Source organism: Urocampus carinirostris, chromosome 19 (genome assembly GCF_059441175.1).
Source record: "Urocampus carinirostris isolate Australia breed hairy pipefish chromosome 19, RoL_Ucar_1.0, whole genome shotgun sequence".
NCBI classification, from domain to species: domain Eukaryota; kingdom Metazoa; phylum Chordata; class Actinopteri; order Syngnathiformes; family Syngnathidae; genus Urocampus; species Urocampus carinirostris.
The window spans coordinates 17,943,651-17,970,328 of NC_142367.1; the positions used below are offsets into that span (position 1 = coordinate 17,943,651).

Consider the following 26,678-nt stretch of genomic DNA (forward strand, 5'->3'; position numbering starts at 1 on the left):
TAAAAAATCCTATTCACAATTATTTTCTTTATCCTTTTTTTATTTTTACACATTCATGTTAGCGTAGATTACGCTAACGCGAACGTACGATTAGCCTGGGTTACATTTATGTTATGTGTGTCTTAAAGGTAAACATTCAGGGTGTTGGAACGGATTCAAGCGATTTACATTATTTGTAATGGGAAAAAATGATTTCTGTGTCCGAACAAATCGCTTTTCGAACAGGGTTCTGGAACGGATTATGGTCGAGAACAGAGGTTCCACTGTTTATATATTGGGACTATTTTTTTTTAATGGAAATCAAATTGCTAGTCCAGTCAAAAAACAAAGATACCTGTCGGTCAGAGGTGTGATGACCAGTCTCGGCGTGTTGCCCAGATACTCGTAGGAGTACCGGAACTGGGCATCACAGATGTTGGCGAAACAATGCTCCCCACCGTCATCCCAACGATGCCGAAGCTGCGAGAGCCACACGAACGCCTGAGAATTCTCCACCTGGGAATCCAAAGATCACATTGCACAGTTATTCCTCTAACGATGGCGAGAATTGCGTGTTCTACCTCGTTTGATTATATTGGCTGCATTCTTCATCGCTAATAGCTCTTGGAGGAGATACAATTATACGCTGATACAGTAGTGATTCAATAACTCAAATAGGATGTAAACAAGGAACCCCGGCCTTAACTCTTTATTGCTACGGATGACTGATCTAACAATGACTGGTCCAATCAGCTATTCCGAGAAGCTTTTGGATCATTTTGCTGGTGCCGATCCAAAACTTTTTGTTTTTCAAAAGAGAGCGTTCAAGGGTATTTCCATTTGCCAGCTAGTGACCTTGCCAAGTATTGCGAGGAATCCAAACGCCGCTGAGATTCTTGCGGTGCTGTAAATAGGCTCGGCATGAGAAGCAGTGCTGGATTATAATGATTGCTACATTGTATAATGTACCGTATTTTCCGCACTATAAGGCGCACCGTGTTATAAGGCGCACCTTCAATGAATGATATATTTTTAAACTTTTTCCATACATAAGGCGCACCCCATTATAAGGCGCTACGAGTGCATGCTGGTTTAAGATCAGGTAATTGTGCATCACATTCTACAGGGGCACCATGGAGAGTATCCTGACCAGCTGTATCTCTGTGTGGTGTGGAGGCTGCAGCGCTACCGACTGGGGTAGTGTGAGGAGGGTAACGAGGACAGCAGAGAAAATAATCGGGACTACACTTCCCTCCATTCAGGACATTGGCCAGAGGCGCTGCCTATCCCATGCTGGGAACATTGTCGGGGACCCCTCTCGCCCCCATCATGGACTGTTCACTCTGCTGGCCTCTGGGAGGGGGTGCTGCAGTGTGCGGTGCAGGACCACCAGGTTCCGCAGTAGTCTAGTCCCCCTGGCCATTAGACTGTTAAATGGTCAATCAAACATATAGTTAACCTAAATCTTAACGGCTGCTAATCTGACTTTTTGCACTACTGGCAGTTCTTTATAGCTTGCCACTCCTTGCACATTTGCTCTCTACACTATTGTACTTACAGCGTTATTGTTACAGTGTTAATGTTACTGTTTACCTGACTTGTTAACCTGAATGCCCATTTTGCACATCTGGTTAGCTACTCCTCTTGCACTATTGTCACTATGGTAAAATACTATACGTAGCCATAATACAATACAACTTTTACTTATATCTGTACATTCGAGGAAACTGTGCGGGTCAGATGTATCGACATTTCGTTCTGTATACACGTGTACTAGAATGACAATAAAGTAGATCTGAATCTGAATTTTGTAATTGTAATCCTGTGCAGTCCTTCGAGACATTTTTGTGATTAAAGGCGTCATAAATAAATGTGACTTGACTTGGCTACAGTAGAGGATGTAGTTACGTTATGCAACCGTTAGATGGTGAAGCGCTAAAGGGAATGTCGATAAAACAGTCAGATAGGTCAGTCAAACGTTATTAATAGATAACAAACAAGCTTTCCACAACTCCATTCACTCCCAAAATGAATAAACAGCCGTTTTATTATTTTCTCTGAGGTAAAGCATTTTCGTGACACATCTTTAACATCTTTGAACAACAGCTAGGCATAACATTTTACTTTTCCTCCATTTAGTCAACACGCAAAAAAACGTCTGATATTGTTATGGTAAATGAAACGTTAGTTGTAGTGGGTTTTACATAATTCACCCATGGAACCATTGTTCAGTTAGCGAGTTCCTAGGGGGACTCTTAATTCTGCCGGCTCGAGCCACTCTCGTGTTCGATTCATTAATGTTGAACTATCTCGCTGCTGCTCTATTCCCGTGTTCTACTGCGTGACTGATCGCCTTGATTTTAAACTCTGCGTTGTAAGCGTGTCTCTTAATAGGAGCCATTTCAGGGTCTTTATACAAACGCACAAATAAAAGAGAATTGTTGTTTAGCGCACTTCTTCTACGCGAAAAATGGAGTCGGTGGCTGCTTACCGTAAGTTGCGAGACCTTGTAATTCAATATTGATCCATATATAAGGCGCACTGGATTGTAAGGCGCATAGTCAGCTTTTAAAAAAAAAAATCAGATTCTATGTGCGCCTAATAGTGCGGAAAATACGGTACTTGAATTCAGTCATTTAGATTTGCCACGAGACCCCTGAGAGAAAAAATATAGTTAGCATAAATCTATCCAGTGTAATGTTGAATAATGAAGCAATCCTTGAGATTGTGCCCTTAGTTTCAAGATGATAGACACTGAACGTCAATGTTTGTAGAATTCAATGCATGTTTTTTGGAAGAATAAACGAAACGGGACTTTTTATGAAAAGTGTTACATGTTGTAATCAATTGTGATCTACCAGTAGATCATGATCTACTAGTGAATCTTGATTCACCTGTCTATCGCAGAGGTAGTACTGGTTGATCAATGAAAATTTGAGTGCTTTGTATTTTTCCGCGACAGGCTCACATCTCGTGGTCAAAAAAACACTGTCCTCATCAACTATTTTGAGGGCAATACAAAATTGGAGACCTCCAAATTTTCTAAATGAAACGTCACATTTTTTTACAATTATATATATACACGTGGGGGCAGCACGTTAGCGCGTGTGCGGCACAGTTCTGAGTTCATGGGACCAAACCTTCCTGTGTGGAGTTTGCATTTTCTCCCCGTGCCTGTGTGAGTTTCCTCCGGGCACTCCGGTTTCCTCCCACATTCCAAAAACATGCTTGTCAGGCTAATTGGCTTGTCCAAATTGTCTCTAGGTGTGAATGAGCGATTGAGTTGTCAGTCTCTGTGTTCCCTGCGACTGGCTGGCAACCAATTCAGGGTATCCCCTGCCCACTGCCCGAAGATGGCTGGGATGGGCTCCAGCACCCCCGCGACCCTACTGAGAATAAGCTGTGCAGATAATGGATGGACGGATACACACGTGCTCTCTAAAGATAAATGAAGTTGTGTTTACCTTACTTTTGGAAGATCCACTACAAGAGGTCCTCCTCCGTGGTAAAAAGTGTTTGAAAAAAAGTGTTCCGACCATTTTATCAACCGCATCAAGCTTTCTTATTCCACTTTTATTTTAAAAGAAACGGCTCACCTCTTCTTTTTACTTTACACCAACCGTATTGAAGAAGTATTAAACATAAAAATGTCAAAGTTCTTAGCGCGCTGGAGATACAGTATAGAATGTTTACACACGAACTAGGAGGAGAAAGCGGATTTCTTCTTTGGGGTGGATTCTGGATGACCTCTCACAGCGCCACACGCCGGTAGTGGTGGAAAGAAGCACTACAGTACTCTCCTGTCCTCAGAAAAAGGCGCACACAATACGAAATCTAACTGACAGGAATATTTTTTGACATCCCGAAAAAAAGTTCGTATCTACAGTTTTTCGTAAGTCGAATGGTCGTAACTAGGGGAGCGTCTGTACACGTTTTGTGAAAGTTTACACCAATAAGAGTGCTATCAGGTCATTGGCCACGCCTTCTATGTCCACAATGTCCAAATGTATCAGAGAATTCTGTCGCACTCCCTGCTTTGAATTTAGATTATGTTTTAATGTCACTCTTAACTAGTACACCAAGTTGCATTCCAACCAATTTAGCTCGTTGGACTTACGTTTGAGTGCCTGGCCCAAGACTGGGAGGTCACAGGTTCGATCCCTGGCTAAATCATACCTAAGACTTATTATACAGTGGGACCTCGCTACTTTGCGCTTCGACATTCGCGGATTCAGAGCTTTGCGGGCCTAAAAAATAATAATAATAGAATATATATATATATAAGGGCAGCACGGCGGCGCAGTGGTTAGCGCATGTGCGGCACAGTTCATGTCTTGGGAACCTCCTGCGTGGGTTCAAATCCAGCTCCAGACTTCCTGCGCGGAGTTTGTATGTTCTCCCCGTGCTTGCGTGGGTTTCCTCCGGGCACTCCGGTTTCCTCCCACATTCCAAAAACATGCATTTCAGGTGAATTGGCCGGTCCAAATTGTCCCTAGGTGTGAATGAGCGAGTGAGTTGTCTGTCCCCGTGTGCCCTGCGATTGGCTGGCAACCAGTTCAGGGTGTCCCCTGCCCACTGCCCGATGATTGCTGGGATGGGCTCCAGCACCCCCGCGACCCTACTGAGGATAAGCGGTGTAGCTAATGAGATGAGATGAGATGAGAATATATATATATTTTTTTAAGCATTTTTGAAGGGGCGTCGCCACTTCGTGGTTCCACGCTCGCGGGTTCAGAGCTTCGCAGGTCTAAAAAATAATAATAATAGAATAAAATAATTTAAAAAAATAAAAAATAATAATATATATATATTTTTTAAGCATTTTTGAAGGGGCGTCGCTACTTCGCAGATTTTCACTTTTCGCGGGTGGTTTTGATCCCCATTAACCGCAATAACCGAGGTCCCACTGTATTGGTATATTTGGCCTCCCTGCTTGGAAATGGGCATTAGGGTTTGGTCACCTAAAGACTCTTCAAAAAAAATCCCTTCCAACTCCACAATGTGGGTGGTCATTTTCCCCATTATCGAGCGCTACCTCACCTTTTGCGCGATCATTTTAGCCACAACATCCCTGGCGTGGACGTCGACGGTGCAGAGGGTCATGACTTTTTGCCGATCTCCGGGCGAGAGTTGGCCAATCAGCATGCAAATGAGGGCGTTGAGTTGCAACACCTGCTTCTTGTAATATTCCTTCAACGCACCCTCATTGCCTTCTTCCAGACGGGCGAACGCCATCTCCACTTCAGATGCCCACCAGATCTGAGAGCAGGCAAGCGCCACCTAGAAGCAGACGCTGTCAATTCCGTGTCGTTTTGAGGGACGTTCTTGTCGGGCAAAAATAACTCATCCCGTGTAAAATCGGTATTCATAAATCACGCTCGGCTGAATTAAAAATGCATCGGAGAAAAGGGCAGGGCTGTTCTTGTTAGTCAGGATGCAAATTAATCACATCATAAAATATTCGCTAAGTCGTTGTGTTTTTTAGCCGAGGTCACGTCATTAACTCTGGGGGCCGTTATGTATTTTGGAGGTCAGTGTTGAAATGCTGAGCAGAGAAAACGTTTAAAGAGAACACATAACTTGTCCTTCTTAATAATACGCTTAACTACTTAATCTACTGTATCGAGCCGATGTAGCCGCAGCCGTGCAGGGCGCCGCCATCTTGGAATAATCCAGTTAAATGCTAACTGGGGACTGAAAGAAAAACAAACAAATTTTGGACTTTTTCGATCTTACCTGAGCGGGGTAATCGAGCAGCCATTGCTCTCTGGGCTTATCCCTGTAGGTGCTGACGGACTCGGCTAACTCATGACGGACGGTAGCGCGCATAGTATCCAAAACTCGGTTTAACCAAACCTCCACCTTGAAAAACACAAGGAAATATGAATGAGCTTGTCAAAATACAAGTACGAATTCCAAAAGTCTTGGGAACGTTATGACATTGAATATCTTGGAAACTATTCAGGGTATAAAAACACATGTTATTAATTCAGTAGGATGTTCAATGTGAGGACCATTGGTCACACACAGGGTTGGGTAGGGTTACTTTAACTTGATTACTTCCAATTACTTTTGGATTACTCCAATACCAAATATGCTAATAAAAGACCAAAGGAACTCAATATGAATAAAATGATGACTCACAACACGTGGTAAGCTTTCTCTCCTGGCTTTGATCTCTTTGATCTCCGGGCAAAACTATTTTACTACAGAAACAAAATGAAAATAAATCCAAACAGCTTGCCAACATCATTTTTGCCGTTCCACTCCCCAAACCTGCACAAAATTGAGTCATTTGATTCATATTGAGTTTCTTTTGTCTTTTATTAGCACATTTGGCATTGGAGTAATCCAAAAGTAATTGAAAGTAATCCAGTTAAAGTAACCCTACCCAACCCTGTATATATAATATGTTTTTATTTACTACCTTTCAGTATTTTACATACTTTTCAATAGTTTTTCAGTCATTTTCCATACTTCGTAGTACATTGGTCTAAATGTTACAATTTTTGGGGGGAGAGGCATTTTTTGGGTGTTTTTTTGGGGTCGTTTTGGGCGTTTTTGTCATTTATGCAGATTCGGGGCACCTGTGACTGCCCAACTGGCGCCAACAGCCCAGAGCGCTGATTGGTTCAAAGACTCTTTGTAAACCCCCGGCTTCCAAGAGGAAGCCGTTAGACCGTTTGCGAACCTATGCTCCCAGCTAGGCAAGCTCTATACCTTCCGACAGTTTCCTGCCCTGTTTTCTCCTGCCTGTTACCTGTTGCCGACCTGTTTCTGGGCCGGACTATCAACCTGTTTTGCCCTGTTTCCTGTCCGATACCTGTTGCCGACCTCTTTTCTGGACTCGATACCGCCCTTGCTCTTCCGTCCCGGCTATCGACCAGTATCCCTGCTGCCTGCGACTATCCTCGCTCGACACGGAAGTGCCACTCCCGCGTTCCTGCCTCCCGCTACCTGTGTCCGTCGATCATTGGATCGTGGAAGCAAGCAGCACTGCTCTCTATCTTTATCAATAAAACTGAGTAAACGAACGCTACTGGGTCCTGTCTCCGTTTCTGGCTTGTGACAGTTGTTCTGTCATTTCTTGCAACCCTGGTCACACATAAAGCCCATAGTCAAATTCTCACCAAATGCGTCTCAGCATTGCAATGTCAATGAGTTGCCACAGCTTCAGTTATATGTGCCTTTAGCTTACCCATGTCCCTGAGAATAGGGGGAACCAAGACCATTCCCTCTAAACCGCCCCACAAAAAGAAATGGCATCGTGTGAGATCTGGAGATTTGGGTGGCCAGGACATGAGATTGTGATCATTCTTCAGTGACCGTCCAAACCATCTGTCTGGGGTTATTTTCTTCCGACACTGTCTAACCCTGAAGCCCCAGTGTGGCGGTGTCCCATCCAGTTGGGAAATGAAGTCACTAGACTATTTCTCACTTAATTTATCCATTAACCAGTTTTCCAGGATGTTGAGGTAGGTCTCACCATTGACTATTACTTGTTCAAAGAAGAATGGTCCGTGGACAGCTTTCTTCGACATAGCAGAAAACACGGTCACCTTTGTGGAATTTCACTGATGCTTAAAAAGTTCATGTGGGTTCGCAGTAACCCATATACAAGTGTTAGGCTAGTTGAATCAGCCATGTAGGCTTAAAGTAGCCTCATTACTAAAAACGAGATGGTGGTCAAATCAGTCATCTTTGTCATGGTTGCCATGGCGCCCAATTGGTCCCCGCCGTGTGGCGCCAGGTTCTGTCACAGTTGCCACGACACCCAATTGGCCCCGCCCACTGACACCAGCTGAAACGCGTTGACAGATTGCTGCCGGACTACTTAAACGCGGTCTTGCGAGTTGCCTGGGGTGAGAGCTTCTGCGAAACTTCTGCTAGACTCTGCGTGATATGCCAAGTCCTGTGAATTTGCCTGTGTTTGATCCCGTTTTATTTCTGGCCTGATCTGTTTGATTTTGACCACTCTTTAGTTCTGATTTCGATCTACTTCCGCGACCATCGATCCTCGGATCGAGTGTGCGCGCATTCTTCTTCTCCCCAATAAATTGTGAGTAACGTTACGCGATTGGGTTCTCATTCCCGTTTCCTGTCCTGGTTCGTGACAATCTTCCTTCTCCTGTTGCATTACAACGCAAAAGCCACAACAAGCTATTGTTGTCTGACACTGGAGTACCCTACTGGGTCTTCTGATTGATTAACTGGGACTCCGCTGGACAGCAGTTCAAACTTGTTCAATCACATCTTCTGAAGTTGAGGGGCGTCTTGTTTTTCAAGCTCCGCATAAGAACCCATCTGTTTTGAATTTACCATGCCATCTTAGTATTGACTTCCTCTCCCTCTTTTTGTCATAGACTTCTTGAAAAATTGTGCATATTACCCATGTTTTTATTGATGTGTACTACGTTTTGTGTATTGTTACCCAATAATAAATCTATCGCACCCTGGTCATTCTGGAAGTGGTGTAACCACTAGTAAGGCCCCTTCTCAAAGTTTCTTCACTTTCCTCATGTTGAGGTTTTTGGGTTTTTCCTTGCCCACATGTTGGTTTAAGATCAGGGGAAGGTGTCATTGTAACCTGTGCAGTCATTTGAAACATCTTGTGAATAAGGGTTATACAAATAGATGTGAATTGATTCCAATATGGCAGCAAGGCGGAGCAGTGTTTAGCGCGTGTGCGGCACAGTTCTAAGGTCTTGGGAACATCCTGTGTGGGTTCAAATCCAGCTACGGGACTTCCTGTGTGGAGTTTGTATGTTCTCCCCGTGCTTGCGTGGGTTTCCTCCGGGCACTCCGGTTTCCTCCCACATTCCAAAGACATGCATTTCAGGTGGTTTGGCCGGTCCAAATTGTCCCTAGGTGTGAATGAGCGAGTGAGTTTTCTGTCCCTGTGTTCCCTGTGATTGGCTGGCAACCAGTTCAGGGTGTCCCCTGCCCACTGCCTGATAATTGCTGGGATGGGCTCCAGCACCCCTGCAACCCTACTGAGGATAAGCGGTGCAGCTAATGAGATGAGATTATTCCAATATTTAGTGCCTCCTGGTAGTACAAAAACAACATTGATTTAAAAAACACATGAAGTATAATACCATTTTTTTAATTTTAAAAAATGTCACAAGTCGAGAAATTTGAATTGCTTTTGCATGGTAGAATCCTAGAGGTCGCCGCCATGTTTGTCTGGCATCTTGCTGCTCCCCTGTGCTCTCGGCAGTGGTTTTCCATCATATAAGCAATACAGTGCAATCTAGTGGTCAATTAATACGCACTGGGGCTTTAAAGTAACTATTTGGAAGATCTAATCATTTTTTAAAACAATTTTGTATCTTGAAAAATGAGATAAATACTTTCTATGAGAAAAAACATGTTTTTTCTGGATCAACCTGGTCTCGTAAAAATATGTCATCGGCTTGCATAGAACTGTAGAGCAAGACAAAAAAGTCCGATCACATCACACCGATTTTGGCTAACCTGCAGTGGCTCCCAGTTAGCCTTAGATGTGATTTCAAGGTTCTCTTAGTATTATACAAAATCATACATGGACTTGCTCCCTCTTATCTTTCAGATCTGATTTCCCCCTATGTCCCGGTCCGAAGCCTACGTTCTGAGAGTGCCGGTGTAACAGAGTTGAAATTTGATTGTTTTGAATGTTTTTTTGAATTCTCATAAAATCTGTGTTTTTGTTGTATTACTGTTAATATTCCGGTACCTCATTCAGTTGTTAAGTCATGGGCGTCTGCGACTATCTTTTTCGTTTGGCACTTTATGGGCTTCAGCCCTTGCCGTAGCTTAAGTGAATTTGTAAGCGCTGAAGGTAAGATGTGCCCAATATCAGTTGGATAAAAAATGCATATTTTGCTAGACATATGAGCTGCTTTTGCGACTTATTTTTGTATATAAAGATATATAAGTTGTGCTAAATGATGTATATTTAAAAAAACACTAAATAAGAAGTAAAGCAATACAGCTTGAAACGATGATGCAACGTGTTTTGATGCAAACACGCCACAAGGTGCGGCCTGTTGAGTGATGACACGTTTTTTGTATCTTTAATATTTTAGATCATTGCAGTCGTGAACAGATGCCCCTGATTTTTGTATTGTTTTGTTTACTGAATGCAGGTACGTGGGAAAGTTATGTTCATTGTTATTATGGAAGTTTCATTATTAATGTGCTCGCATGTTGTCTGCTTACCGTAACTTAAGTGAATTTGTAAGCGCTGAAGATAATTGCAGTCGTGAACAGATGCCCCTGATTTTTGTATTGTTTCGTTTACTGAATGCAGGCAATAAACCCAGAGACTGTGAAACCTTGTGTCGTGCATGAAAGAGGGTCGCTACACCGGTCTTCTGGTGATCCCAAGAGCAAAGAAGTGTTCTGCTGGTTCGAGAGCGTTCTCCATCGGGGCACCGGTGCTGTGGAATGCTCTTCCCCCTGAGATCCGATCTGCAACCTCAGTGGAAATGTTTAAATCTAAGCTTAAAACTCACTTCTACTCTATAACATATGAATAACCTACTCTTCTCGTCGGCTCCAGAGCAGGGGAATGTATAATAAGATTCTGAAAAATAGTCTGTGTAATAATCTGTGAAGCCCTTTGAGACTCTTGGTGATTTAGGGCTATACAAATAAAAATGACTTGACTTGACTTGTATGAGTTCATTATAATTAAGCACTTATTAAATGTTCCTTAAAGGACGTTGTCAAGGGCAATTTTACCTGTCCTGTGCAGTCGCAGGTTTGATTAAAGCCGACATACTCCTCCTCTTTGCTAAACATGCCAAGCGCCGTCTTAGAAGTATTCCCCTTTTCATCGGTTTGGAATCGTATTTTGGCCATGTTGTCAAAGAGTTTGGACAAATGTCTCTGGACCTGCAGACAAAAACAAGATAAAACGGATGATTTATTGATCGTTTTTATTGGACAGGGAGATTGAAGGTGAAATCGGATTGTCTTGCGGTGAGCAACATCGCCTCAGCATGGAAGCCCGCAGTACTGCGAGATCACGACTCCCTGCTGAGAGTCACAGCTCCGAGTGCGCAAATGCATCAGTTTATTTCACACTTTGTTATAATGTCCTCTGTCATCCATCTTCTGGTAGTCGGTCCCGTCCCCGAGCCGTATCACACGGCTGGTCTGAGTGGTCCCCAGAGACCCTTCCGCTCTCCTGGTTGGGGTCCAATCGTGGTAACAAAGCAGGGGAGTGACGAGGGGAGCATACGGGAGCAGTTTCAGTAACCTGGCAACGGCTGAGAGGACGGCATCGCCTTCCAAGCAGATGGCCCAATGTACACAGTGATAATGACGGCGGGGAATTCCATTGGAGGACGCTTGTGGACACGTTCCTTCAATGTCCACTGTGGACTGGTGCAGCTCTATGGTAACGCGCATTACACCGCATCTTTGATGCGGATAATCGGAATCCGACATATTTGTATCGAAACTAAAACAAACAGAATGAGGAACAGCTTCAGCTACGAATTACCACCCTGGCCATGAGCACAATGTCATGTACAACTGCCACTGTGAATACGCACATATTTGTCACAAGCATTGCCAGGCTGATAGAAGATTGGATTGGGATGCTTGGAGTGGTCGGTGGTCAGGGGCTGCAGTACCCAATTTTGCTGCCAGAGCGTGATAGAGACCCCATGAAAGCAGAAGTTAAAGCAGATGTTTATCGATTTAGTTGGTAATTCTGTGTACATTGTTACAAAGAATGACAATACAAAGGAAATTATTATTATTATTAATTATTGGGGCTGCCTTAAGACAAAACCTAGCTGAAGACCCTCGCAGATATCTGGGGATTTTTTTAACGAAGAACGGTACAGTCATTTCGGAGCCTATAAGTCACACATGCACACACACAAACAAATCGGGATTTATAAGGTAGAAAAGGTATATTTAGATATGAATATATAATTCAAAAGTTGTATATAAAGTTTCGTTTTTCACATTTTTATCTTTTAATTATTATTTTTTTATGTTGTACTGAAAGAAGAAGCCTACCAATGTCGTTATACTAGTTTAATTTGTCTTCTGAGCAAATACTTGGTTGTTTACTTATTTAAATAAGTGGTTGATGCTTATGTATATAGTTTAGTTTTTTTTGCTGAGAAAATATACTCTTTAATCAAACTTGTATAATGTATTTTATTCTGAAATGATTAGGATCTTATTTTTTTCCATGTTGTGGGACTTTGGGTTGTGGAAGGTTTTTCTCTTTTTTCACTTATGATTTTCTTTTTCCACAGAATTTTTTTTTCAGGGAAAATTGAAGTAAACATATTACCAAGAAAGCATAAGAATATTTCTTTTCATGTTCTCCCAAAACTCGATTTATTTTTTTATTTTTATGAAAATGTATATATTTTTAATGCAAATTATGATTTATTTTAACTACATTTTCTTCTCTTAAGATTTTATTAAAAAAAAAAACACATAACCAAATTTGTTTTCAGTATTTGTTCTTTTTCCCCCCAAACCTTCTTTCTTCTTAAAAGAGTTTGAAAAAATATTCAAGAAGAGGATCGATAACAAGAACATAAAATATATAGATATTTTCTATATTTTACTTCATATGAAAAATTCCATCCCGCATGTTTGATTTTGTAAACAAGACTTCTGAATACTTTAATTTTTTCAAGAATTTCACTTTATTATAAATTCTTTTATATAAAAACCTGATTTATGTATTCATCTACCTCATTTTTCTAATCACATTTTCTTTTCTAGATTTGTTTTTAATTTGTTGAAAATGAGTCATTTTTTAAATATATTTTTTATAAACAAAAGCATTTACACATATTTGAAAATAGTAGTCATTTTTCTTATATGATCTGATTTAGGCATTAAAAAAGTTACAATGCACTGTATGTATATAAAATATATGTGTGAAAAAAATATATTTTTATATGCACAATTAGAGAGAGACAGAGAGAGAGAGAGAGAAAAAGAGGTAGAGAAAACGAGCGAGAAAGAAAGAAAGAAAGAGAGAGACAGAGAGAGAGAGAGAGGAAAAAGAAAGAGGGAAAGAGAGAGAGAGAGAGAGAGAAAGAGAAAGAGAAAGAGAAAGCGAAAGCGAGAGAAAGAAAGACAAAGAGAAAGAGAAAGAAAGAAAGAAAGAGAAAGAGAAGAAGAGAGAAATAAAGAGAAAGAGAAAGAGCGAAAGAAAGAGTAAGAAAGAGTAAGAAAGAGAAAGATAAAGATAAAGATAGATAGATCGATAGCGAGATAGAGGTTTTTCCCTTTGTCCTTAAAAAATAAAAAGAGATACCTGGTGTGGGTCCGTCCCATTGGATAGAATGTCCAAGAGATCGGCCGAAGAGATGAAGTAAAAACGAGGGAATGCCAATCGCTTGATGTCCAGATACTCGGCCAAAGCCTTTTCACAAAGGGACAGTCTGTGAAGGCAAACATCAAACCTAGTTTTTTAAAAAAAAGGAAAAATAAAATGGACACCTTGATATGGGCTTAACTTTCACCTGCACTGGATGTTCTCTAGTGTATCCAGCAGACCGGGTTTGTTGGTGGCTTCCACCACGTTGGGCGTTTGATGCGCCGAATATGCTAGGGCTTTGAAATCTGCATCAATCCCTCCAAAGGATGCAGAATCCTGCAAGAATTTAAAAAGGGGGCAGGGTAACAAGAGAGAATTTAAGGTATGGTTCCAAATATAAATCTCCTAGTTCATTCAGAAGTAGTAGAACATGGGTCTCCAACCTTTTTCAAGATTAGAGCTACTTTTTGTTCATAATTCGCGCAAAGACTACCCAGTTTGATGTGCATTAGTAAAATAACAACGTATCATGTTATTACTGTGTTGTTACTATGTTATTATTAAGTTGGGTTTTAATATACTCAGTCAAGCACCGAAAAATCACAATGACCCAGCTTTGGTTGGTTATTTTCAGATCAGGTTGGTGTCTGCATAGGGCACCCTGATGCCCGCGGGCACCACGTTGGAGACCCTTGTTCTAGAATACAGTAGACCCCTGGGATACAACATTAATCAATTCGGAGGTGGGGCTCGTAAAGTGAAATTACTGTAAAGTCGTGGATATAAAACTATGACAATTCGCGAAAGATTCCCGAAACCCCAGTACCCCGATGAAATCAATAAAATAAAAAAAATGGTTTATAGTACCTACTACTTTTATGTAATACATGTCTATTTGTAAAAATTTACATGTAAAGTAAAAAATACAATTTATTGACTTTTGATGTTACGTGATTTGAGCTGGTAAAGTGGAGTAGCAGGTGAATGCAGAGGGTGGAGGAGACAAAAACGGCAAATCAAAAATAAAAGTGATTTTGAAAGGTTGATTTGGAGAATTGTTATCCCCTAACTTTCATCGCCTATTTTTTTAATATTTGTCGATTGGCCATGACCAAGCCACTTCACGAGGATAGCAATTTGTGTGCCTTCTACATGTTTCATTATAACTGTTTTGTTTCCGTATTTATCATGTTTTTTTATTAGCTGACTCAGTTTTTACAAAGCACACAAGATTCTGAACTGACTAAAGAGTAAGAAACGCATTGTGGGAAGTAATTTAGCCGATAGCATGTCAACATTGCCGAGACACAAAGCAACGAGATTCTGAGCTGATTGAAGGGAAAGACAATAAAATATCAGCATGGACCAATGGACAATTGGTTATGACCCTTAGCAAGGGTAACGAAACATGTACCCTCTTTGTATTTCTTGATAATTACGAGCTTTGTTTCCATGGTCATCCTGTTTTTTTTTGCTTCTCCATTTTGCATCACTGCAAGTCTTAAGACCCTGAGCTAATAAATACAGTAAAAAAAAAATACAAGATGGTAATGCACTAACTTCAAACTCCTTACGAAGCTCAAGTGATTCTGAACTGAATGAAGAGGAAAAGGCATAATGGGAAGAAATATAGCCGCTAGCATATGTGTATTTTCATGAGGACGTGACAGAAAACTCAATAGCAGACGTAACTCGAGAAGTTTTTACCCACCCATACAAAGGGGAACATGCTGTAAAGTGGGTCAAAAACATCGTTTTTCATGTTGAAACAGGAAAAAGTCATAAGGCGAGGTTGCTGTATCTCGGGGGACAACTGTAGCTCAAATCCAATCAGTCACCTCAGGCAGTTGGGATCGAATGTCCTCCGAGCCGATGAAGATGCTCTCCAGGTGACTCCACGTACGTTGCACCTCCAACCAGACGGAAACCACAGAGTCGGCCAGAGACAGCTTCTTCTGCCAGGACGACACCCGATCATGGAAGTGGGCCACGTACTTGGAGGACATGAGGTTCTGGAGCTGGACTTGGTGGTCCTCCAGCGTCTCCAGCAGCTCCTCGTCCAAACGAATCAAAGGGACTTGCGTGCGGTGGTGGGGCTCGTAGTGGAACTGCATACCTGGAATGAAGAACGGGTCGAACCAATGACGTACTTTGGAAAGAGGGTCAAGGAAGTCCAGGTTGGACCTGTCCACGTGGTGTCAAGCTCCGAGAGAACTTTCTCCATCGCTGCTTCTTTGACTGCTTTGTCAACGATGCCCCTCACTTCCTCTTCAAAACGATGCAGGTTCAGTTGCAGCAGATCGGACAGAGTATTTTCCTACACACAAAAACCAAACAGGGGAATACGAAGCTTCGTGAAGCACTTGTGATATTTATTTTGACCATCTTAGATGGTGTTCAGAGATAAAAGTGGCCTATCTCCTGTGGCACAGTGGACAATGTCTCACTGCACACTAGTGTGCCCTGGCACACTGCTTGAAAAACGGAATACATAACCTGTGGTTCTTGGTTTCAGACAGTTTTCATTGTCCGTGATGACATTATGTGCTTGTCTATGGGGGTGATGGCCTTGAGAAAAAAACATCTCAGAGCCTTTAGGTTCTGCAAGACCGCAGTGGGTCAGATAGGGGGTGGTCTGGGTGACAGAAGTTCTTAATGTTCTCCAGACTGGGCAGAGAGCATCTGATTATTTTCTAGGCTGTCTTGATAACTCCTGTATGGGTTTTTCTGTCTGCAACCATTGTCCTAGCACATAACACCAGTATTTTCTTCACTCTTAAATACGTCTATTGCACTTTTAAACATTAAAAACCATTTTGAAGAATCCAAAAACAGAACATCTCTCCAGTTTCTGGACAGAACCACCATATTTTAAAAAAATGCATACCTGGTCTACGTTGAAGCGCCCTCCAGTGGCTGCCATCAGCTGGTGCCAATGCCTGAGTCGGACAGCTGGGTTTTGTAGTTCCGCCACCGCCCGCAAGGAAACCAAGAGGTTCTTCACCATCTTCTCCAAACCGGTGAAGGCCTCCCATGCTCTCACCTATGAGTGGCATTACATTCCTTCAGAAATACAGTTATTCCTTGCGACATCACAGTTATCGCCACTTCTCGAATTTTAATCGGCTATTGTGTTCTAGATTCTGATTGGCTAAAGATCCACCCTGTCCCTGATCTGAGTTTTACACATAAGTAAAGGAACTTGAGGAACCTACATTAAGTACGCGCACGTGTTTTTTAATTATAAGTTTCTCGAAACGCTATCATGTCAAAAGGCAGAGAATGATGCTTTCTATTGCCAACAAAGTTGCCCTCTCCACCCGCTAAACTCGCTCTCAAACCAAATAAGGCTATTTGGTGCTCCCTAGTGGCTCTCTGGTGTTTTTTCAAAAATGTTTGATAATGGAACAATATTTGGTTTCTGTAGAAGGACAACTTGACACAAACATTCTTAACATTCTCTAAGATCAAATATAGATCCAATACGTTTTTCTTACCTTATCAGGCTTATATAAAGATTTTCAAATTTTCCCGGTTCCAGACATAATTTTTTTGTTTTGTTTTTCATTCTAATATGGCTCTCTCAACATTTTGGGTCGCTGACCCTTGCCAAAAGGAAGGTACAAACAGTTTGCCATAACGTCCACATGATGGCGATAAAATAGCTGAAATAAAAATGTTGTGTCCTAAAACTATTTCCACCCCTTTGTGTAATCCAGTACATGCAGCAATATTATTTTTAAATTATAATTTGACAGTACAGAAGTTATTTGAGGAAATAAAAAAAAATAGTGCAGTACTCATTTGTTAAACAGATGCTTGAGCCTAAGGGTTTGTTCTTTGGTTTTAATGTATAACTGAGTATCTATTAATAAATGAAGTTACAGTTTCGACTCCATGGGTTTTTGGAACGCTAACCCGCAAAAAATGTTGTATTTTCCTTTACAAATTACAAAATAATCTTACACCATATTTTTTTTTCAAACGTGTTTATTTATGTAGTTTAACATGTTATATTGTACATGTGTTTCGTTATATCATATATATTGTTTATTACCATTTTGTTGTGAGATACGGAGTTGCTCGACACGAATGAGGTTTATTATAAAAAAGTTCAAAAATGAAGTCGCTTGGACGTTCACCGTAGAAGGAAAAAAATACATGCAAATATAATTAAGTAGAATAATACATTTTCTTATTCAAATTATGAATTCATTTTCTACATTAAATTAATGTTGGTGATATACTGATTAACGGGATAACCACAAACCTGTCTTTTTTCATTTTCTCATTTTATACTTCCTTTTTTTCTTAACTTCTTTATACAACATCATAATTCGTAATATAATGCATCAAAGCAAGAGAGCCGCGTTGATAGATAGATAGATAGATACTTTATTCATCCCCGTAGGGAAATTCACACTTCCAGCAGTCTACCCCGTTGTTTATTTACAGATTAACGTGATGGCCTAGGGGTGCTTGTAGCGAAGTGGATGACGTCACGCCAGTCCAAAAATTCGACATCCCTGCGGCAGATGGAAAACTTTTCTTTGTGAAAATCCAGGGATACACCACCTCGTGTTAGCAAGTCCGCCTCCTCTCCGATTCCCCCCGGCTTTCGTGTCTCTGTTTAGCGGCGTTGAAGCCGGATTGCTCCGGGTAGCTCCGGGTGGCTACACGTTAGCGTCCGGAATGCTAAACGTGAGCCACGTTTCCGCAAAACACAGCAACTGCGCTCCCTGTGCGCTTCGATGTTTTCCACCAGCACTCGATGATCTTATTTGGTCGTGAGTTCGCATTTACCATGATTACGGATGGTACCGAAGACTTATAACGCCGCTAGCCGCTTCGCTAGCTCCGGCTTTTCCTCCACGATAGGCCCCTTCATCACGCCGGCACGAGAATTCTTCAGGGCAAGGAGTTGAAATTCCTTGAATACACGCATTTCTTGTGCGTTAAAACCCATGTCCATAGGATAGAAGTAATCCATCGTGTAGTTGTCAAAACGGGAAGAAAAAACACCGAAGATAGGAGCAGACAATAAAACAATAGGGCAGCTGCTGGAAAAGGCAGCCACTCGTGGCAGCGCCGCTTTGATGAGCCGGTTTTCTAAAAAGAGACTGACTTCCTTTCACTACATCAAACCGCTCACTTCGTTTGCAACGAAAAAAATCGACACCGAGATAGAGGCTACCGCGGCAAACTCGTTTGACTTGATTGATTTGCCGTTTGGTGATAGTCGGTGTATACCGGATGGTACCTATAATCAGGGTTGGGTAGGGTTACTTTAACTGGATTACTTTCAATTACTTTTGGATTACTCCAATACCAAATATGCTAATAAAAGACAAAGGAAGCTAAATAGGAATAAAATGACTCAATTTTGTGCAGGCTTGGGGAGTAACGGAATACATGGAACGGCAAAAATTATGTTGGCAAGCTGTTTGGATTTATTTTCATTTTATTTCTGTCACATTTTATGTTAGTTTTGCCGAAGATCAAAGAGATCAAAGCCAGGAGAGAAAGCTTACCACGTGTTGTGAGTCATCATTTTATTCATATTTAGTTTCTTTTGTCTTTTGTACGGCAAAAACTTACAGGTTGACAGGTAAGGGTTACTATATTATCAAATTCTCGAAATACAAACAATTTTAATTTATTTTTCAGAATAAAATAAGACCCATTCGGTAACCAGGGTCAGTTCGCCTTGTGAATGGTGGCTCTCATCTTGATAAGGGGTTCTTATTGTTTGGTGGTAATTGCATCGGAGAGCAAAGCAAATCCTTTCCAGCCCAGGCTCATTTTCACACCTTTGGGTTATCTCCCTCTCCCCTACTTGGCCCACCTCCTTATCCAGGTTTCGCATATCTTTGGCGAAGCCCTTGCACTCCAGTTCCATGTCATCCACTTGGACGGCCCTCCAGGGAGTTCGTTTCCATTGGGCCAGGCTGGATTCCACCACGCCGATGGTGTCCCACAGCTGCTTGAGGAGGCCCGCTTCGTGCCTGGGGTTAAATATTTATGTCAGTGGCGGACCGTGCAGTTTACACCTACGCCTTTTATTTTTTTGTACATCTGTAAATATTCTAATTTATGTTTCCTGTGGGGCAGCACGGCGGGGCAGTGGTTAGCGCGTGTGCGGCACAATTCTAAGGTCCTGTGTGGGTTCAAACCAGCTACCGGACTTCCTGTGCGGAGTTTGTATGTTCTCCCCGTGCTTGCGTGGGTTTCCTCCGGGCACTCCGGTTTCCTCCCACATTCCAAAGACATGCATTTCAGGTGGATTGGCCGGTCCAAATTGTCCCTAGGTGTGAATGAGCGAGCGAGTTGTCTGTCCCTGTGTGCCCTGCGATTGGCTGGCAACCAGTTCAGGGTGTCCCCTGCCCACTGCCCGATGATTGCTGGGATGGGCTCCAGCACCCCCGTGACCCTACTGAGGATAAGCGGTGCAGCTAATGAGATGAGATGTTCATGTTTTCATCTAATGTGTTTTACTTAGAAAGTGTAAAGTTGAAATATTAAACAGGTTTCTATATTAACATGTATGTAGACAGTGAGAGAGAGAGGAATTGGTTAAGGAACCTTTGTGAAGATAACATATATAAACAAACATACTTAACTACCTTTAGATTTCATATTTTGAGTTCCTTCAACTAGACGTTTCCTGTAAATGCAGATAAAGACTAGTCCTGGCCGATTCGTATTTACAAAACTGCTATAGTTCAGTCAGATTCCATTGATTTCAGGAACCAACGGTTCTTGTAGGGTTTAAGTCAGGACTTTAACCTGGCCAGCCCAGAACATGTATTTTGTTCTTCTGAAACCATTCTGAAGATAATTTACGTCTGTGGTTGGTGTGTGTTTTATATTGCGCAGGGTGACGATTGATTTTAGTTGCTCTTTGAGGTTCTTTGGGCAGAGGGTGAAGTTACTTATTCCTCGCCCTTTTGTCTGTCATTGCTTGCATGTTATCTTCACTAAAATATGGAAATCTATAGAACTTTGGTTGGTTTCAGTTAAAGCAGACACTGATTGTTCAGGGCGCCACGGCGGGTGAGTTGTTCCAAGGTCATGGGATCAAATCAAGATACCAGCCTTCCTGTGCAGAGTTTGCATGTTCTCCCCATGCTTATGTGCGTTTCTTCTAAGCACTCAGGTTTCCTCCCACATCCCAAAAACATGCATGTCAGGTTAATTGGCCGGTCTAAATTGTCCCTAGGTGTGAATGAACTAGTGAGTTGCCTGTCTCTGTGTGTCCTGTGACTGGCTGGCAACCAGTTCAGGGTGTCCTCTGCCCACTGCCCATAGATAACTGCGATGGGCTCCAGCACCCATGCGACCCTACTGAGGATACGCAGTGCAGATATTGGATGGATGGACTGTTTTTTCATCTGTGTGATTTTGAGAGTCTTCCCGGGCATAGGGTTTAGTTAAATATCCCTCAACCTTCTGTCACTGGTTGCAAGCTATCTTCAGTTAATGCGGGAACCTATAAATTTCTGGGTGGTTTTAGTTAGACTAGACACTTTTTCATCCGTGTGATTTTGGATAGTTAACTCACTTATTCATGTACCCTTTTTTCAGATTCAGATTCAGATATACTTTATTGTCATTCTTGTAAACATGTATACAGAACGAAATGTCGATACATCTGACCCGCACAGTTTCCTTATATATACAGATATAAATATGTAGTCTTGAGTTAAAGTATTGAAATACTAAATAATATACTAAATAATTATTGCTATGAGTACTATACAGTAGTGCAAAGAGTGCAAGAGGAGCAGCTGAATAGATATGCAAAATGGGCAGTCAGGTAAACAAGTCACTATACAATAACAATAAGCAATTGCCATTCCTTGGATGCCATCCACATTAAACTACGGAACCCAATAAATTGTTGGGTGGTTTTAGTTACAGCAAACATTGGTCTTCATCTGCGAGTTTTTGTCAAACTCTTGGCACAAGCTTTTTCCTGGTTGCATGATATCCTCATTCCAATACAGAAACCTGTTCATGTTTGGTTGGTTTTAGATAAAGCATATACTGTTTTTTTCATCTGTGTGATCTTGACGAATGGTAGTTCAGATTTTATGGTGATTTTTTGCAAAAATATAATAAATTACAAAATTGTTTTTGTTGGTCTTACCTGCATTGGCACAGCTGCTTATATTCAGAGACGGTCACTTCAAACAAGGCAGCAGCTTCTACCAGAGAGGACATGACTGCCTCCTGTTGGCAGATCTGCTGGTGTAAAGCGTCCAACGTCTGGTACGGGTCCTGGCTGTCAAATCTGAACACACACACCAAAAGGTTTTGTTTGGATAACACTCCACCATTAATTTCAAACCGATGATATCCGACTTCCGAGACATCGAAGGGACGTCACGATCCGCGATTAGGAGAGCAATTACACCGGCGACTAATGTGACAATTGGATATTAGGACGACGCGAGGGTTCATTATCGTTATTGGGAGATTCAATTAAGGCCTGTCGGATGTGAGAGGATGGAGATAACCGGGGGAACAAAGACAAAGGTGACATTTTGGGAAAGGACACATCCTCTAGAAAAGAGTAGAAAATCATCTTTAATTTGAAATATCATTGATATCATCAATATAAGTGCTTTAATTACTCCCATAATCATGAATAGTTAATTCCCAACAGAGAGAATGAATGTTGATTCTAATGGGGCGGCATTGGCTCAGGAGGTAGAGCGCTCGTCTTGAGATCAAGAGATCGAAGTTCGAATCCTGGCTCCTCCGTGTTACATGTCGAAGTGTCCTTGGGTAAGACACTGAACCCCTAATACCCCCAATAGGCAGGTTAGCGCCTTACATGGCTGCACGGCCGCTATTGGGAAATGTGAAGCACACTGTACAGAGCTTTGGGAAGTCTTGACTTGAAAAGCGCTATTTAAATGCAAATCATTTCATTTCAATAGCAGCCTAAATTAAGGTATTTGTCTTCTAATGCCCAATATGGCTGCCATCTGGTGGTCGTTTTTGCAGTTGTAAAGTAAACATAAAAAAAATCAGAGGAATATGAAATGTTTAAATTAAAGAAAATTTAAGGAAAATAATAAGTTACACAAAAAAAAAAATCATAGTTTTAGCCTAATTTGTAATTGCTTTTCTTTGGGTAGCTGTTTTATTATTGTTTCGTTGGTGTTAGCTGTTTTTGCTGATCTGTTTTTTTATTGTCTTTTAAAATTGTTTTTTCTCGTTTACATTTTTTGCGTCTACAGAAATATAGGTTAATTGTTGTTTCATCGCTGTGTTTTTTATTGGTTTTTTTTTTCTAAATGTTTTTAATAAAGTTTTGTTGTGGTTTCACTGTAATTGTTTGGTTATTGTCATCACAGTGTTTTTGTGTCATTCAACTTTTAACTAAGCATTATTCTATTAACCTTGTTATTTTTTTCTGTTTAAGTTTGCTCCAAAGACAAAATAAAAAGTAAAAATTGAAAAAAACATATAATCAAAATGTTTTGATGGCTATCATTGCAGACAAATTAAAACAATATATCTATTTTTGGATAAAATCGGTCAACTTTAGTTGGGCTGAACACGCCCTAATTAATGTATTAATCCATTTTCAGACAAAATCATGTCTTAAACAGACCAGTCCATATCAACCCGAGCATTTTTTTCTGTAGGCCTTGTTTTAATTTCCTGTTTGGGTTAGCCAACCTGACAAAAACTGGTTGAAAAGACGTTAAAAAGACCACCGAAAGTTGCCATGGTTATTATTAAACGGGCATTATTTTCAAGATGGTGAAAAGTTGACTTTTTGTGTCTAAATCTGTCCCACTTGAAACATCTCAAAAGGTATGTTAGATAGGCTGAACAAATTCCAGACGTATATTTCTAGACCAGGAGTCTCCAACCTTTCCAAGACCAGGAGATGGTGTAATTGTAACCTATGCAGTCGTTTGAAACATTTTGTAATTAAGGGCTGTACAAATAAATGTGACTTAGCTCGACTAAAATAACAACTTAGCTAGAAAGCTAAAAAGGCAGCTTGATTGTTAGCTTACAAGGTAAACAGGTAAAAAAAACTAAAAGGGAGCTAGATAGCTAGCTAAAAGAGTAAAAAGAAAACTTAATAGCCGGATAAAATGCCAAATAATGTAGCAAACTAGCTAGAAAAGAGCTCAACATGTATCTTGATAACTAGCAAAAAGGATAAAATGTTAGCTAGATGGGATGGAAAAAATATAAAAAGCTAGCTGGATAGCTTTCTAAATAGCTAAAAAAGCACGAAGCTAGCTAGTTACAAAGCTAAAAAGATAGCTAGCTAAAAAAGGCACATTTTGCTCATTCGCGTTATAGCACCCATAAAATGGAATGTTGTTTGTTGTATTTCCTGTAAAATAAATCAATAAAAAGATCCATAAATATTTTTTTAATAAATGGAACGATTCTCATTCTTTTAATTTGATCAACTGCTTAAAATTACTTATTAAAAGATATTTTTCTGTCCACGTTGACCAAGAACTGGAATTTATTTATTTCCAAAATTTCTAAAATAACATATGTTATTACTATGCTGTTACTATGTTATTACCAGGTTAAATAGACTAAGCCAACCACTGAACTAGTTTTACTAGAAAATCACAAAGAATCAGCATATATCAGCATCAACAAGTTTGCGGGCACCTTAACTGTTCATAAGGGGAACCCCGGTGCCCGCGGGCACCACATTGTAGACCAAATCGTACCAGATTTAGCACAATATCTAAAGTCCAAAAGATGTCAGGTGCGTTTTTTCTGAAAGGTTGTCACCTGAAGGGTCCACGGCTGCAAAAACTCTCTCTGAAGTTGTGTTGCTCCACCTCAAAGGAGGCGCACCTTCTCCTCAAAAAGGCCACCTGGACAGCCTGAAGCGGCGCCACCTGCTGTTTGACTTGCCAAGCCTTCTTTTTCACCTGGTTCCATTTTTCGGGCAGTTCCTGAACAAAACATACCGTTGTCTTCAAAACTTTTGGGTCGCTTAAAAATGTCATTTTTTAAGGAAGAGTTTATTTTTCAACGAAGATAACGAATCAGTTATACACCCCATACTTTGGTAACGTGTTAAATGACTATTTTAGCAGCAAAGTATGTTTTTGATGCAATACCTACAATCTTTACAACCCCATTTCCAGAAACCAGTGCGCCAGTGTTCTAATAGTACATCGTGTTTGCTAATTGGTTAATGGATAATTGGAAAACCCTAGTCAAGTTATATTAGCAAAGCTGAAAAAAAAATTAGCCGGTTGAATAAGCTACAATACTGATCTTTCTTTGAGCTAGTCGTCTATCTGGAGCATTACGTTTGTGGGTGTGATTAACTTTCAGAATGGCCACAAAAGAAACACTTTCATAAGAAACTTGACAGTACCGTAAATTCCGGACTATAGAGCGCACCTGCTTAAAAGCCGCACCCACCACTTTTTGGGTGATTTGCCACTTTTGTACTTACACAAACCGCACCTCTGTATAAGCCGCGTGCGCACGCGTTGAAACTTATGTCATAATCTCAAATTTAACCCAAGCTGTGAGTTCTACAATTGTAACTGCATATATGGTACACAATCCTAGAATCACAGTCAGCATCATGAATGGAAAATGATACCCGTAATTAAAGTATGATGCAGACTTGTAAAGTCCGGGTCCCGTTGAAAGTAATCCAAGGAAACAAAATGTATATTTCCAAAGTTAAGGGTGGGGAAAAATATATATCCACTATTGTCCGCTGCGACAACAGACAGATCTACCGGTAACTCAGCTTTACCCTACTTCCCATCAGCCCGCGTTTGCTCTGCCCCTTCTTTTTGATTCGTTCGTAGAACAGATAACAGAATAAATCTCTAAAATAAATACATTACAAAAATATACAGTTGCAAATACATATTATACATGGTTACACATATTTACGAAGAAAGACGGTACACCGAGAGAGTTTTCAAAGCTTTAATAATAATAATATAACTTTCATCCCAAACCGTGCCTTTGAAAGGTACCAACACGCTAGTTAGGATCACGCTCGCAATGTATCAAGCGTGCCTGTTAAAAAAAAGCACCCTGTTATTGTGAAATTCACGGTAGATCGTCCTCAACTTCCTCCTCACAACTATCGCCATCAAGGGCGTCTTCCGCATTACCGGAACGTATCTCAACTTTAAAGACAATGTATGCTTAAACATAGAGGTTGCAGTCTTTCTTGGCTCACATACTGGTCTTAATCTTACCTTTAATACTCCAGTGCCGCTGGTGGCCGTTAGAAAAATTCCTTAAATTGGCCGCTTCACTGAATAAGCCGCAGGGCTGAACATTTGGTAAAAAAGTAGCGGCTTATAGTCCGGAATTTACGGTATTTTCTTGATCTAAGAAATGAAAGTTATAACCAAGAAGCTAAAGATCTCCCACAACGGTGTGTCTCTCCTGAGAGAAGAGCAAAAACAGGCTGTCACCATAGTCAAAACAGAAGTGGGAGGCACCAAAGCAAGAAAACAAGTACATGAGAGTCCCTAGCTCGAGAAATGGACACCTTATGAGATCTTAACCAGCAAATTAAGTTAAATAGTACCCACAAAATACCATTGTCAACATCTACAGTTAAGAAGTGACTCCAAAATGTTGGCCTTCGAGGCAGAGTGCCATATTTTGGGATAGGGCAACAAAAGGAAAAGAGGAATATGGGCAAAATAACAAAGACATTGGACAACTCATTTAATAAATACAAAAATACTACAAAAGTAAATATCAAATTTAATGCTGAAAAACAGGGACCTCAAATATTATTTTCCTTTCATTCCGAAAATGAAAAAAATAGAATAACTACAAAAATAATAACAATAATACTATATTACATAATACTATTACAGAATTATTCACTCTAAAATACTACAAAAAGACAACTACAGTAATACTACAAAAATACTAGAGAAATATGATAAAAATACTACTATGGAAATACTACAAAAATTCAACAAAAATACTAGTAAAATACTGCTTTTAAAATACATCAAGTATACTTCTACTGAAATACTGAAAAAAATATACATACTTAGTAATATAATAAAACAAACTACTAGAAAAATATTACTACAAAGTACCACGACAAGGGGTTTACAACAGAAATACTGCAAATTACTCCTATAGCAATACTACAAAGTAACTAGAAATATGATAAAAATACTCCTATGGAAATACTACAAAAATTCAACAAAATACTGGTAAAATACTGCTTTTAAAATACAATCATACTTCTACTGAAATACTAAAAAATTATAAATACGTAATAATGTAATATAAAACACTACTACAGAAATATTACTGCCAAAATACCACTACAAGAGGTTTACAAGAGAAATACTGCAAATTACAGCTATAGTAATACTACAAAAATTATCATATGAAAATA

The 26,678-nt window shown here is 40.5% G+C and overlaps 1 protein-coding gene across 1 annotated transcript in view; it reads right to left on the minus strand.

Moving 5' to 3' along the window:
* dnah9 (dynein, axonemal, heavy chain 9) overlaps positions 1-26,678 on the minus strand; it is a 254,737-nt gene that overhangs the window by 195,666 nt on the left and 32,393 nt on the right. Inside the window, exons 21-32 of the mRNA XM_088323097.1 lie at positions 24,056-24,222; positions 21,417-21,560; positions 19,113-19,272; positions 16,155-16,310; positions 15,452-15,584; positions 15,106-15,383; positions 13,473-13,603; positions 13,265-13,391; positions 10,705-10,857; positions 5,716-5,841; positions 5,020-5,259; positions 335-495 (exon numbers count right to left, since the gene is read on the minus strand). Of these exons, the coding sequence (XP_088179223.1) occupies positions 335-495; positions 5,020-5,259; positions 5,716-5,841; positions 10,705-10,857; positions 13,265-13,391; positions 13,473-13,603; positions 15,106-15,383; positions 15,452-15,584; positions 16,155-16,310; positions 19,113-19,272; positions 21,417-21,560; positions 24,056-24,222 (1,976 nt within the window). The remainder of the gene's footprint in view (positions 1-334; positions 496-5,019; positions 5,260-5,715; positions 5,842-10,704; positions 10,858-13,264; positions 13,392-13,472; positions 13,604-15,105; positions 15,384-15,451; positions 15,585-16,154; positions 16,311-19,112; positions 19,273-21,416; positions 21,561-24,055; positions 24,223-26,678) is intronic.